We start from the raw sequence: 14,474 nt of genomic DNA on the forward strand, positions 1-14,474 counted from the left end.
CTCTGTAAGGCTACACGTTTATTGTTATTGCTACTTTGTATTACTCGCCTTTCTATTCAGTCCTCTCCTATTCATATTCCAGTCTCTTATACAAATCAATGCATGGTTGCTAGGGTAGTTTGGTCCCTAGCAACCAGATGGCTGAAATTGTCTCAGAATATCACTCTCTACATGATACTAAAAGTTAATTTAAAGGTTAACAACCCCTTTAAGGGATTTGTAAAACAGTGAGTGGTGGTTTCAGGTCAAGAGTTTCTTGTTGGACTATACATTTCTGCAGTTCCGAACAGCAAAGGGCTGCATGTTTGGCATTTTCTATGGCACCAAAGCATTTTTACTCTCCTTTTAGCTCAGGTGGGAAACATTCCTATATTTTGTCTGTTTCCCATGCATATATTGGTGGTCCCTGTAGTGCAAGTGTTATATCACTAAGGGGCAGAAGAGTGCCACAAATCAATGCTGGTAGGTGCTTCCTTATAAAACATTTTTAGATAAATAGTTTAAAAAAGTGGTCCCCAACCAGTAGCTCGTGAGTAACATGTTGCTCTCCAACCCCTTGGATGTTGCTCCCAGTGGTCTCAAAGCAGGAGATTATTTTTGAATTCCAGGCTTGGAGGTAAGTTTTGGTTGGATAAAAACCAGGTGTACGGCCAAACAGAGTCTCAATGTTGGTTGACATTCAACATAGGGGCTACCAAATGTCCAATCACAGCACTTGGCACCCCAAGAACAGTTTTCCTGCTAAAACATACCTAATTTGTCCTAGCCAGTACCCCACAGATAGCACATATTAAAGCTACAGGGATTTGACTATACAAGGCTTCCATACTGCATACCTCCCAAAATTTGTTTTACAAAATTTGGCAGGTTATAAAAGTTTGAAAATATTTCTCCTTATCTAAACTGTGTTTTTGTGTCTCAAAATTGTTACAAAGTATCTTATTTGCACCTGTTAGCTGTTCTGGGCTCTCTGCTAAAAGCCAATTAAGTGAGAAACTTTGTTTCTTTTTCTGGCTGTTCAGTGCAGAGAAAAGAGGGACTTTCCAGTACAAATGAGGGACCTCAGGTTGAGCTGTCAAAAGAGGGACTGTCCCTCCGAAAAAGGGACAGTTGGGAGGTATGTATACTGGAGTCAAGCTATCAGACCATTTATTTCAACGCACACAGTCAAGTTATCAGACTATGCTTTTAGCAATAGCAAATGACATTTCTCGTGAATTCCACCACCAGAGTGCGATTTGCAATATTTGGCGAAGCGTCGCGGTAAATTTCAACAGTGAAATTTCACCGAACTAAGTGGATTGAGTAAGGTGTTGTTGTACTTAGTGGATCTAGTGGTGGAATGCACGGGAAATGTGTTGCTAAAAGCATCGTCTGATAACTTGACTGTGTGTGTAGAAATAAATGGTCTGATAGCTTGACTCCAGTGCTTCCATACTGTGGAACTAGGGTTGCCACCTGGCCGGTATTTTAGTGGCCTGGCCAGGAAAAATGATGCTTGATGCCAATGTTATTAATAGGGAAAAAACACCATTAATATAGGATGGCCTGGCAACCGAAACTGTTTCATTACTGTAGATAAGATAAAGGGCGCTTTCTAAAAAAAATATATAAATTATTAGGAAATTTGTGACCATGGAAATCAGAAAATGCCACATAATTGCACTTAGGCCGTAATGAAATAACTAGCGCAACGTTTAATACAGATCTAGCTAACTTCCGGTGACTTCCTGTAGCAGGAGTACCAAGATGGCGCTGGAACGCATGCGGCGCTTCCTTTTTATGTCAAACGGAGGACCCGCCTCCCTTAAACTCATCCCTCAGAGACGTCATCTCCCTCTTTCCCACCGGCCTTCTGTAGAGGAAGCACGCGTTGTTTCGCGGCGCACGGTCTTAGGTGAAATAAAGTGATATAAAGTACAATCAGCCAGGTAAGGCCGGTGTATAACGTGACAGGAAGTGCTCTTATGTGGAAGCACGTGGGGAATCTGGGCGTGAGGCTGAATTATCCTCACTTTGCTGCTGTTACAGGGCTGACTATAATAAGTATTGGGTCTAATACACAGGCTGAAATCATTGTATCCCAGGCACAGCCATGTTTTTATGATCCATTGGCAGCAATGTAAACCCTGTGGCTCGTGAGTAAGAGTAACAATTAGGGTTAACCCCCTCCCCCATTAATACCAGCCACATATTGAATCTACATTCTGCAGGGATATTCCATTAACTTCCATGCATGCTGCAGACTGAACTGATTGATGTACAGCCATGCACTATGAATCTAAATTCATTTCTAACGAACCGTGCAGGACTTAGATTCAATTAAAGGGGTGTGGTGGCAACCTTAGGGGTTTCCAGTCCAATTGGGCTACTAATTTAAAGCCCAGGTGGGTTTTGCAAATACAAACTAGCCAAGGTACGGGATTGAGCTACTTTTTGGGCCTGTGGTTAGTTCTTTGGAAACCAGCCAAAGTTTTTTACTTACCCTAATGAGCCAAGCCTTATATTGTGACATTTCTATTCTATGTGTACTGTATATTGTGAGTGGCTCCCTAAGCTCAGTAAGTGACAGCAGCACAGAGCATGTGAATCAGTGAATCAGCAGAAAAGAAGATGGGGAGCTACTGGGGCATCTTTGGAGACACAGATCTTTACTGCTAAACGGCTGTGGTTGAAGCACAAAACATCATGTACAACATTTCTTCCTACTTCTTTAGTTCTCCTTTAAAATGACTATTGTGCTCTCTAGCTGGTGTCACACTTCATAATAAGGACAAGTGGACATAATTAGGATATAATCCTTTTGAAGAACATTTAGACAAACGTTGACAATCTTAAGATTTCTGTAGCAGCACCAACACTTTCACATTTAGGGATTTTACTTAGGGATGCACTGAATCCTTCGGCTGAATAGCGAACCGAATCCTAATTTGCATATGCAAATTAGGGTTGGGAAAACATTTACTTGTTTTGTGATAGTCACACAATTTCCCACCCCTAATTTACATATGCAAATTTGGTTTAGGTTCATCCGAATCCGGCTGAAAAAGGCAGATTTCCGAACCGAATCCTGGATTCAGTGCATCCCTACTAACATTAAGATGATATTTTGCTCTATGTTTATAGATGGTGTTGCATTAACACAGCCTGTTACACTGAGCATTGTATTTGTTGGCTCGTGTTCCTCCTTGTTTGCTCATCAGAGAGGTGATATGAGGCAAAGTTGTTTAGATCACTGCGCTCTTGCTCAAGAGACAGGCTGATCTTTGCTGTGGGATTAAACTGATGAGCAGACGCAAGTTGCTACATTACTGGGAAATATAATATCCTCCCCGTGACCTTCGGGAGCTCTGTGGGTTTTTGTTTGCGTCCAGACCTGGAAAAATACCGAGAATAGAATTAATAAGGTCTTCAAAAGTTACTGAAATAGACCAGACTGCTGATTTTAACTGAAACTCTATAATGTTGTTTCCTTTCTGCTCAGGATGCGTTACGTAGCCGCTTATCTTCTGGCAGTCCTTGGGGGCTCTGAATGTCCGACCATTGCTGACCTGACAAAGATCCTCAACAGTGTTGGTATAGAAACCGATCAACAGCGTGCAGAGAAGGTGGGTACTTACTATCAATAAAACACTGTTTATTTTCTTAGGCTGGAACTAGTGATGTGCGGGTCAGGGTTTTCCTAACCCACACCCGACCCTAACCCACCCTGCTGCCGCCCACCCACACCCGCGCTTCCGGGGGCCTTTTATAGACCCGCGCCCACCGCCCTGTTGATGACGTCACAAAAGGGGCGGGGCGAGCAGACGCAAGACTCTAAAACCGGAAGTCGGATGCCGGCATTTGACCGCAAGAAGCAGTGCGAGGTCGACCCGAACCCACCCGACGGGTATCGGGTCGGCCCGCACATCACTAGCTGGAACGTCTTTTAGGGAAAAAAAAGGTTATTTCCCCCCAACTTAGGGCCTCTGATATTGTTGAACTAAAACACCCAGAGTATTGGAGGATGCTGGGAGTTTTAGTTCAGCAGACATAAAGGTAAGAATCACTGCAGTAAAGTAGACATAACCTATAAAGGCTCTAATAACGTAGGCTTTATAATCTGCCCAGAACAGTTGTGCAGGTATATATAATCCAACAAACGCAAAGGATTGATAGAAGGCTGGAAAAGCTTGAAACGTCGCTTAACTTGAGGCACGAATAAAGCAACAATTTTTTCACCATAATCAGAGTGCTGCTGAAGTATTTTCTTAGTTACAGGTATAGGACCTGTTATCCAGAATGCTCAGGACCAGGGGTTTTCCAGAAAACAGATCTTTCCGTAATTTGGATCTTCATACCTCAAGTCTGCTAGAAAATCATGTAAACATGAAATAAACCCAATAGGCTGGTTTTGTCTCCAATAAGGATTAATTATATCTTAGTTGGGATCAAGTACAAGATACTGTTTTATTATTACACAGAAAAATGGAATAGTTTTTTTTTAAAAAATGTATTTGATTTAATTATAATGGAGTCGGGGTTTTCCAGATAACGGATCTTTCCATAATTTGGATCTGCATACATTAAGTCTACTAGAAAATCATTTAAACAATAAATAAACCCAATAGGCTTGGTTTTGCCTCCAATAAGGATTGATTATATCTTAGTTGGGATCAAGTACAAGCTACTGTTTTGTTACAGGTATGGGACCTGTTATCCAGAATTCTTGGAACCTGGGGGTTACGGATAAGGGATCCTTCCATAATTTGGATCTTCATACCTTAAGTCTGCTAGAAAATCATATAAACATGAAATAAAGCCAATAGTCTGGTTTTGCTTCCAATAAGGATTAATTATATCTTAGTTGGGATCAAGTACAAGCGACTGTTTTATTATTACACAGAAAAATTGAATCGTTTTTAAAAATGTTTATTCTGTTTAATTATAATGGAGTCTATGGGAGATGACCTTCCCGAAATTCAGAGCTTTCTGGATAACTGGTTTCTGGATAATGGATCCCATACCTGTATTAGTCCTAACATTTGCTCCAAACCCAAAATACTGTTGTTGTTTTTTTAAAACAAAAACAGAATTTTATTGTTAACTATAGGAAAACTATACCCCCCGAACAATGTAGGTCTTTCTAAAAAATATATTGCCAATATTTGATATGAATTTAAGTGTTGCTTAAGTATTAATTTTGGGGGTATAGTTTTCCTTTTAATTCAATGTCTGCAATAGTTGACTTTTTGTTTGTTTATTTACATAGGTTGTTGGTGAACTGAAGGGCAAAAGCATTGATGAGGTTATTGCCCAAGGTAAGTCATTGGAAACTTCTTTTTTGACCCGGTTTAGTTGGTATTTTGGTATTTCAGTGTTCTACATCGTTATTACATCTTTATTAGGTTTCCGTCCATATAGATGAGTGGAGCAAGCATAGCCATTTATTGAACTGGAGCCAACAGTCGGCACTTAGGCTGGTTTTCTTACACTGGCTAAAGGGGCTGCTAAAATAACAGCAGAGATTAAAGGACCAGTAACATAAAAACATTTTTTTAAAAAATTAGTTTTTCCTTCGCTAAAAAAACCACCAAGACACTTTAAATTCGCTAAGTCTTTATTAAGAAATAACTTACTGATTCTCCGCTTGCGCTCCTCTTCAGAGATGGCGATAGGGCGACGATCCACCGTGCGGCGCTCGATTTCTCCTCCCTGGCTATCTCCTATTGGAGGCAGGGAGTAGAAATCGAGTGCTGCACGATGGATGGTCGCCCTGTCGATGTTTCTGAAGAGGAGAATCGGTAAGTTATTTCTTAATAATGACTTTACGAATTTAAAGTTAAATGATTTTTTTTTCGTTATGTAGAAACAAATTTTTTTAGGTTAAGATGTGCCACTAACTGGATAACACACTTATCTCCAGGTTATTTTAAAGGAAACTAAAGACGAAGGGAAAATGTTTTCATCCTGTGCTGAAATAACTATAACTATGGAACGGTCCATCCTAATACCCACTGGTTGTGATGTACCTGTTGGGTTTCGCTTGTGGACCAAATCAATCAGAGAAGCTTTTTTTATAAAGGAGATTTATTCTATTGGATCTCCTGGTTTTAGTTTCTCTGGACAATCCCAGCTTGTCATAATAGTCTATTCAGCATAAAGCCTGCTTTTTAACCCTTCTGTGACTACTGCATTTTATTTATTTTAAAAAAATGGGTGTTCTAGACATTACCTTAATTTTCAGTCCAATGGCATAGTCTCATATGGAATATGTTAGGGAATCACGGAATTCAGCATTTGGTTCTGCTAAGATTTCAGCTGATTATTCAGCTGAATAAGTGCATGGCTGAACCTAATCATGTCGCTTTTCGGCACACAAACAATGAAGTAGGGATGCACTGAATCCACTATTTTGGATTCGGCCGAATCCTTCGCGAAAGATTTGGCCGAATATGCATATGCAAATTAGAGGTGGAAAGGGGAAAACTTTTACTTCCTTGTTTTGTGACAGTCATGCGATTTCCCTCCCCAACCCTAATTTGCATATGCAAATTTGGATTCGGTTCAGCCGGGGCAGAAGGATTCGGCCGAATCCTGGATTCTGTGCATCCCTACATTGAAGTCAAAAAATGTTTAACCACGTGCTCTGTGCTTGGTTTTATTTTCCTAATTTGCATATGTATGTGCATAAATAGTTTGGATTTGGTTCGGTATTCCGCCGGATCTTTCACAAAGGATTGGGGATTCGTGTATCCCGAGTTTAGTATCAAGATTGTTTTTTGAGGGGGAAGGGAGGTTTTGCTATTTCATCTTGCCTGTCTTGCAATCTTGCCTGTCTTCACACTGGGCGTTTTGGGGAGGTTTGGTCGCCTGACGACTAATCGCCTCGTTTTTGCAGCGACCAATCTCCCCAAACGCCTTCCCTGTTCCTGCGCCGGCTAAAATGAAAAAATGCCGGCGCTAATCACACGCGGCAGTTCGTTTTCCGAAGTCGCCCGAAGTTGCCTCACGAGGAAACTTCGGGCGACTTCGGAAAACGAATCGCCGCGTGTGATTAGCGCCGGTGTTTTTCCATTTTAGCTGGAACAGGGAAGGCGTTTGGGGAGCTTGGTCGCCAGGTGACCAAATCTCCCCAAACGCCCTGTGCGAACTTACCTTAAAAGAGGATCAATTAATGGAAAACCACAAGCTTCTTCAATAAGTTAAGAGAACCCTGGAATCCTGTATACTTTTAATAAATATTGAAACAGGCAGTGTAGGAGCCAGAATGTAGCACTGATAGGAAGTTATATTACAATTAAATGCAGGCGATGCTCAACTATAACTCACCGCTTGTTGTAGCGGCAGATGCAAGCTGCTGGTCCCCCTGCCTTTTTTTCAAGGCCTTTAGATGATAGCCAGGGTAAAGCAATGACCTGTTAAACTATTTTCAAGGAATCCCAATGGACAGAGCTGAAATATTTCTTCCTGGCAGTGTTGGTTGCTGGCGCTTTGCTTCCCTGCTCCCATTTAACCCCTTGTACAGAATGATGGGAAAAGTCAAGGAGGGCTTGTTGTTCTCTGGAGTCACTGTGCAAATGATCCCTGAATTCTAAGTATTGTATGTTGTACTTGTGTTACTACATGGGACTTGTTTTTCATTTGCACGTTTTTGTGAATCATGCTGGTAGGGTTTGTTATGGTATGTATCAATGGCATTAGCTCTTAGATTTATATGTACACTCGGCAGATTCTGCGTTGGGTGTAATAGATGAATGTGATTAACTGATCATCTTTATCTTTCTAGGTAACAGCAAATTAGCCAGCATGCCATCTGGAGGTGCTGTAGCTGCTGCCGCTGGTGGTGGATCTGCTGCCCCCGCTGCTGGAGGATCAGCTGCTCCAGGTATGAAATCATTTAACAACTGCCACTTGGATCTCCAGCCATTGCTTGTTATTTAATCTGCAACTGACAGCTAGATTACTAGGAATCGTAGCTCAGGAACAGATGGGGGGGGGAGGCTTGTATAGAGAGAGAGAGGCATACCTTGGCAGAAGCAAGTGGCCGTTATCGGTCAGTGAAAGCAAAAACCTTTGAAATACAGGTATGGGATCCGTTATCCAGAAAGATCCAAATTACGGAAAGGCCGTTTCCCATAGACTCCATTAAAATCAAATAATCAACATTTTTAAAAATTATTCTTTTTCTGTGTATTAATAAAACGGTCGCTTGTACTTGATCCCAACTAAGATATAAATAATCCTTATTGGAAGCAAAACCAGCCTATTGGGTTTATTTAATGTTTACATGGTTTTCTAGTAGACTTAAGGTATGAAGATCCAAATTACAGAAAGACCTGTTATCTAGAAAACACCAGCATTCTGGATAACAGGTCCCATACCTGTACTGTGTGCTGCACCCTCTATAATTAAAGGGATACTGTCATGGGAAAAACATTTTATTTCAAAATGAATCAGTTAATAGAGCTGCTCCAGCAGAATTCTGCACTGAAATTCATTTCTCAAAAGAGCAAACTGATTTTTTTATATTCAATTTTAAAATCTGACATGGGGCTAGACATTTTGTTAATTTCCCAGCTGCCCCAGTCATGTGACTTGTGCCTTCACTTTAGGAGAGAAATGCTTTCTGGCAGGCTGTTGTTTCTCCTACTCAATGTAACTGAATGTGTCTCAGTGGGACATGGGATTTTACTATTGAGTGTTGTTCTTAGATCTACCAGGCAGCTGTTATCTTGTGTTAGGGAGCTGCTATCTGGTTACCTTCCCATTGTTCTGTTGTTAGGCTGCTGGGGGGGAAAGGGAGGGGTTGATACTAGTCCAACTTGCAGTACAGCAGTAATGAGTGATTGAAGTTTATCAGAGCACAAGTCACATGACTTGGGGCAGCTGGGAAATTGACAATATGTCTAGCTCCATGTCCGATTTCAAAATTGAATATAAAAAAATCTGTTTGCTCTTTTGAGAAATGGATTTCAGTGCAGAATTCTGCTGGAGCACCACTATTAACTGATTCATTTTGGAAAAAAATTTTTTTCCCATGACAGTATCCCTTTAAACACAACTGTCATACTTCTAATAATCCAATGCTGTAAATTGCAAAGCTTGTAAAAACGAAGGGAGACGTGTGCCTTCAGATTCAGAGAAATAACACATTGCAGTGCATGGTATAAACATTGCTCTTATCTATAAGGTTAATACAGAGGACTGATATCTGTTGTCTGTTTTGCAGCTGAGGAGAAAAAGGAAGAAAAGAAAGAAGAGTCTGAGGAGTCTGATGATGATATGGGATTTGGCCTCTTTGATTAGAACAATCGCCACTTTCAAACTGCTCAATAAAAGACATTTATTTATACAGTAGTGTACTACTCTTATCCCACATTTCCTTTTATACACTGACATTGTTTGTGGGAAAAGTTGCGAAAAATATATGCAAAACCGCAGTAGTTCTGAATTCAAATACACAACAGGGCACCCAGGCAATTTAACAGAATCCCGTCTGTGGAACATTTTGGAGATAATGATAATAGTAGAGGGAAAAAGCTCTTCAATGAGGTTTTATTGGGTTATTGCTCTGTTTTACCAGAGTTGTGTTAATATCTAGCAAAATAGTGTAAAAAAAAAAGAAATAGTAGAAATGTTTTATGTGACTGTTTCTACTCGCTTTCTGGCAGTAAAGCAGCAGCCTTTGCATTGTCTGCGGTTCTAGACTTAGGGCTCTTACACATGAGCGTTTTTACCTGCGCTCCCCTGCGTCCCGTTTTTTGGGGAGCGCAGGAATAGACGCAAGTCATTATTTGAAATGGGGCTGTACTCACTCAGGCGCGTGTAGGCGCCGAACGCAGGTTCAGACGCAACATGCTGCATTTTTCCTGCGTTCGGCGCCTACACTCGCCTGAGTGAGTACAGCCCCATTTCAAATAATGACTTGCGTCTATTCCTGCGCTCCCCTGCGGCTGAACGCCAAAAAACGGGACGCAGGGGAGCGCAGGTAAAAACGCTCATGTGTAAGAGCCCTTACCCTTGGGATCACTCCTAAAGTCCAAGAGGAACACGGCTGGATTCTTATACACTGTTGCCTTGAGATACTGTTGGCATATATAACTGGGAAATCTTTTTAAAGGAATTGGTCAGTATAAAAATAAAAACTGGGTAAATCGGCTGTGCACAATTAAAAAAAAAATGTTTTCAATAGTTAGCTAAAAATAAAACCTATAAAGACTGGTGTTACAGGATGTCTTAACAATTTTTAGCAATGCAGCTAGAATCCTAGCCTTATAGCCAGCCACCTCTAAATAGCAGATTGCTTATGATGCAGATGCAAATTAACATCCACTTTGGATACTGTAGGTACACCAGTAACGCATGGATAATTCATTAGGTGCAAATCGAGGTTTCGTACGATTGGATCTTTGCGTCTATGGGTAAAACTACGTGGGAGATTTTGATCAGATTTTTTCTGATCTTTCAATGCAACAGCACAAGATTTGTAGGATCCTCTGAAATCCGTAGCAGTCTTCCACCGGGCTGGGTATCTGCGGAATGCCCGCAAAGTGGTCGGGTTTCAGGTAAGAAGTCTCCGATTCCCTGGCTGTGCCGGCAGTCTGTGCGTAACCTGGCAAAGCTATGGGCTTGAGCCCTCCCCTGTGGTTCCAGCAGATTTTGGTTTTTTTTATACATTCAGATTCAGTGCCATAGTGATGTCACTTTTGGTTTCCTGCGTCTCCCAGTTCGGAAGATACGTTTGCCTATTGCAGGCCTTGTAATGCAATGATCCCCAACCAGTAGCTCGTGAGTAACATGTTGCTCTCCAACCCCTTGGATGTTGCTCCCAGTGGCCTCAAAGCAGGAGCTTATTTTTCAATTCCAGGCTTGGAGGCAAGTTTTAGTTGTATAAAAACCAGGTGCACTGCCAGAGTCTCAATGTAGGTTGAAAATTCACAAAGGGGCTACCACATGGCCAATCACAGCCCTTATTTGGCACCCCAGGAATATTTTTCATTTTTGTGTTGCTCCTCAACTCCTTTTACTTCTGAATGTTGCTCACGGGTTCAGAAGATTGCGGATCCCTGTTGTAGTGGATCAGTGGGGGAAAACTGCTGGTATATGTCTAAGAAAATGGAACTGCACAATTCTGGCCACTATATAAAAAGTTTCCTTATGAAAAAATCACTGGAACTAAATAGGTCTTTTCCCACTGAACTTACAAGAAAGGCAACACACGCTAAGTTAAATTTTAGCATGAAGTTTTAGTTACGGATGACCTAGGTCAGTGCTGTCCAACTTCTGTAGTACCGAGGGCCAACATTTTACTGGCCTTTGTGGTGGAGGGCCGATAATGGAAGTCAGTGTTGGCCACTCCCCCTTTTAAACCACACCCACTGTAAATGTTACCACAAGAACTTTTAAGATCATATCCACATTAACAGTGGTAACACACCAAAAAACCAAATGGTTGGTGCTCACTTCAGGGAAATCACTCATATGCGAAAAATTGAAGTCATGTTAAAACATACCCTTAAATCCATATGCCTCATCCTCCCCTGTGGATAATACAACAACCCCCCAACACATGAGTAAACACCTTAGGGGCCCTTAAAAACAATTTCCAAATGCTAACAAACCCCAAGAAAAAAACCCTAACAGGCTTACATCCCACAGGTAGCGTAGGGCAAGCAGAGAATGGCACACACAAGCAGCACTGGGCAAGCAGAGGTGGCACACACAAGCAGCACTGGGCAAGCAGAGAATGGCACACACAAGCAGCACTGGGCGAGCAGAGAATGGCACACACAAGCAGCACTGAGTAAGCAGAGAATGGCACACACAAGCAGCACTGGGCGAGCAGAGAATGGCACCCACAAGCAGCACTGGGCAAGCAGAGAATGGCACACACAAGCAGCACTGGACAAGCAGAGAATGGCACAAACAAGTAGCACTGGGCAAGCAGAGAATGGCACACACAAGCAGCACTGGGCAAGCAGAGAATGGCACACACAAGCAGCACTGGGCAAGCAGAGAATGGCACACACAAGCAGCACTGAGTAAGCAGAGAATGGCACACACAGGGATAATAATAATAAAAACAGTACCTTGCATTTGATCCTTGCTTAAATATAATTAATCCTTCGTATAGACAAAACAACCATATTAGATTTATTTATGATTATTTTAGCAGTTTTAAGGTATGGAGATCCAAATTACGGAAAGATGCCTTATCCAGAAAACCCCCAAGTCTGAAGCATTCTTGATTGCAGGTGTAATCCTGTTTTACTATAAAATCTTTCCCATGTTTCTGCATTGCAGCAGTGGTATAAGCAATTGTTAATTGCTGCATCCATTGTATAGGTAGAAATTGCACCCAGTCAGAAATCTGCCTTCGATACAAGTCAGAGGCCCTGCCGGCTGTCAGATTTGATTTTATACAGGTATGGGATTCATTATCCGGAAACCCGTTCTCAAGAAAGCTCAGAATTACAGAAAGGCCGTCTTCCATAGACTCCATATAATCAAATAATCCAAATTTTTTAAAAATAATTTCCTGTTTCCCTGTAATAATAAAACAGTACCATATAATTGATCCCAACTAAGATATAATTAATCCTTATTGGAAGCAAAACCAGCCTATTGGGTTTATTTAATGTTTACATGAAATGAGATGACCCATGACCTTTATTTGCTACTTGTATGGGCTCCGCACCCATTTGCTTTTCCATGAAGTCACACCATTACTGAGAAATTCTCCCAGTAGAACAGTGCCAAGTGCCACATTAATCCCTGCCATGTTGTGCATAATATAAACAGCTCAACTTGCAACATCCAACTGGGGGACAACAGCACCCTATTATTAGGGCTCTTACACATCAATGTTTGTTCCTGCATTTTTCAAACACATGCTGAGCAAGAAAAATGCCTATAATGCTTGTAAGCATGTTTTTTTACGCAACAAAGTGCATTCCAAATGCAACCCTTTATTCTATTGATAGCTGAATGTGCAACAAGAGCATGTTGAATCTAAACAAAGGCATTGGAATACAATGGAGTAAAACACAACTCAAAACACTCATGAGTAAAGCCAGGCAGAATATAATGGATATGTGCTTAAACCTGCACTTAAGTGTGCATCAAACGCATAAAAAAACACAGGTAAAAACTCCCATGTGTAAGAGCCCTTAGTTCATAAAAACTGTCTATAACTCATTAAGGAGGTGGTTCATCTTTTAATATGCTATAGAAAAGCCATGGGGGCATTGGAATAAAACAGGCCTGCTCGACCCGTACCCGCAACCTGCAATCCGCAACCCGAACCCGCATTCTTACCCGATTGGAACCGCTACCTGACCCTGCCCACAAGTACCTTATCCGCAACTTGGACCCGCGACCCGCTGACCATCAAGAATCAGGAAGTGCTGTCATTGTAAACCGGAAGTGACATCATTGGAAGTAGACATGACCAGAAAAAAAGGAGTAAAACAGGAAGTGCTGTCATTGTAAACTGGAAGTGACGTCATCCAAAGTAGCCGTGACCAGAAAAAAGGAGTAAATATCGCTACTGAGAAGACCCGCGGCCCGACCCGCAAACCCATAGAACTGCCGACCTGCATCTTTACCCGCACCCAGAACTTCTCCCCTCAACCCACAAAGTACCGCAGGTTTTTGCGGGTACCCGACCCGCTGTAGGACTCTAGCCTGCTCCACCCCCTTCCAGGTCAACATATCTATAACTTAACATATTTACCGGCTTTGAGAACATATAGAGAACAATATTCTTTAGTAAATCTATCCCTAGCCACATTGAGGGCTATTTCCCGGCACTCCAGTGATCTTATAGAAATGCTCCATAAACGCACAAACCAGTGGCATGTGTAAATAAGTCAAGTGCCTCATTGTCTGCAAGCGCTGCTTGCCATAATGACCTTCCGTTATATGTGTCTAAGAATTGATTCCAAATTGCCAAATTCTCTCTCAAAGGCTTGGGAATTCTTAGGTGCCACTCAGGGCATTAAACCCCTGCAGTAGAGTCCTGCAGTGGGTCAGGTACCTGCGGGTTACCCGCAAAAACCTGTGGGTTGCGGATAGCAGTTCCGGGTACGGGTATAGACGCGGGTCGGCGGTTCTGCGCGTTTGCGGGTTGGGCAATAGCGATATTTACTCCATTTTTCTGGCCACATCTACTTCCGATGATGTCACTTCCAGTTTACAATGACAGCACTTCCTGACTTTTGATGGTTAGCGGGTCGCGGATCAGTGAGGCAGCTCCTTCTTCAAACAAAGTGCGCCCTTTCTCCACTAACTGGACTAGGAAACAGACTAAGCCCACTCTGCTGAGGAAATCTAACTCATTTGTCTCCTTGTTGCTGCTGAAACACCAATGAGAAACCACCTGGCAGCACAGAAGCAGACCCACAGCACTGTAGCCCACCTGCTTGCTCTCCCTACTTAACCCCGCTCTCATGGGATTTCAGGGGAGTCAGGGTTGGACTGAGGCATCCAGG

General features: G+C 42.1%; 1 protein-coding gene and 1 non-coding gene across 2 annotated transcripts; both read left to right on the top strand.

The window, feature by feature from the left end:
* The first annotated feature begins 1,857 nt into the window (after window positions 1-1,857).
* Window positions 1,858-9,339, top strand: rplp2.S (ribosomal protein lateral stalk subunit P2 S homeolog). The gene is given in 5 exon segments (NM_001092006.1): window positions 1,858-1,931; window positions 3,485-3,608; window positions 5,252-5,300; window positions 7,769-7,867; window positions 9,212-9,339. Coding segments are annotated over 4 exon segments (348 nt in total). The 5' UTR covers window positions 1,858-1,931; window position 3,485; the 3' UTR covers window positions 9,289-9,339.
* On the top strand, window positions 5,978-6,111 carry LOC121393457. Its single transcript, XR_005961077.1, has one exon. It is a non-coding gene; the product is annotated as a small nucleolar RNA SNORA52 (small nucleolar RNA).
* Window positions 9,340-14,474: the final 5,135 nt, after the last annotated feature.

This window comes from Xenopus laevis, chromosome 4S (assembly GCF_017654675.1).
Source record: "Xenopus laevis strain J_2021 chromosome 4S, Xenopus_laevis_v10.1, whole genome shotgun sequence".
NCBI classification, from domain to species: Eukaryota; Metazoa; Chordata; class Amphibia; order Anura; family Pipidae; genus Xenopus; species Xenopus laevis.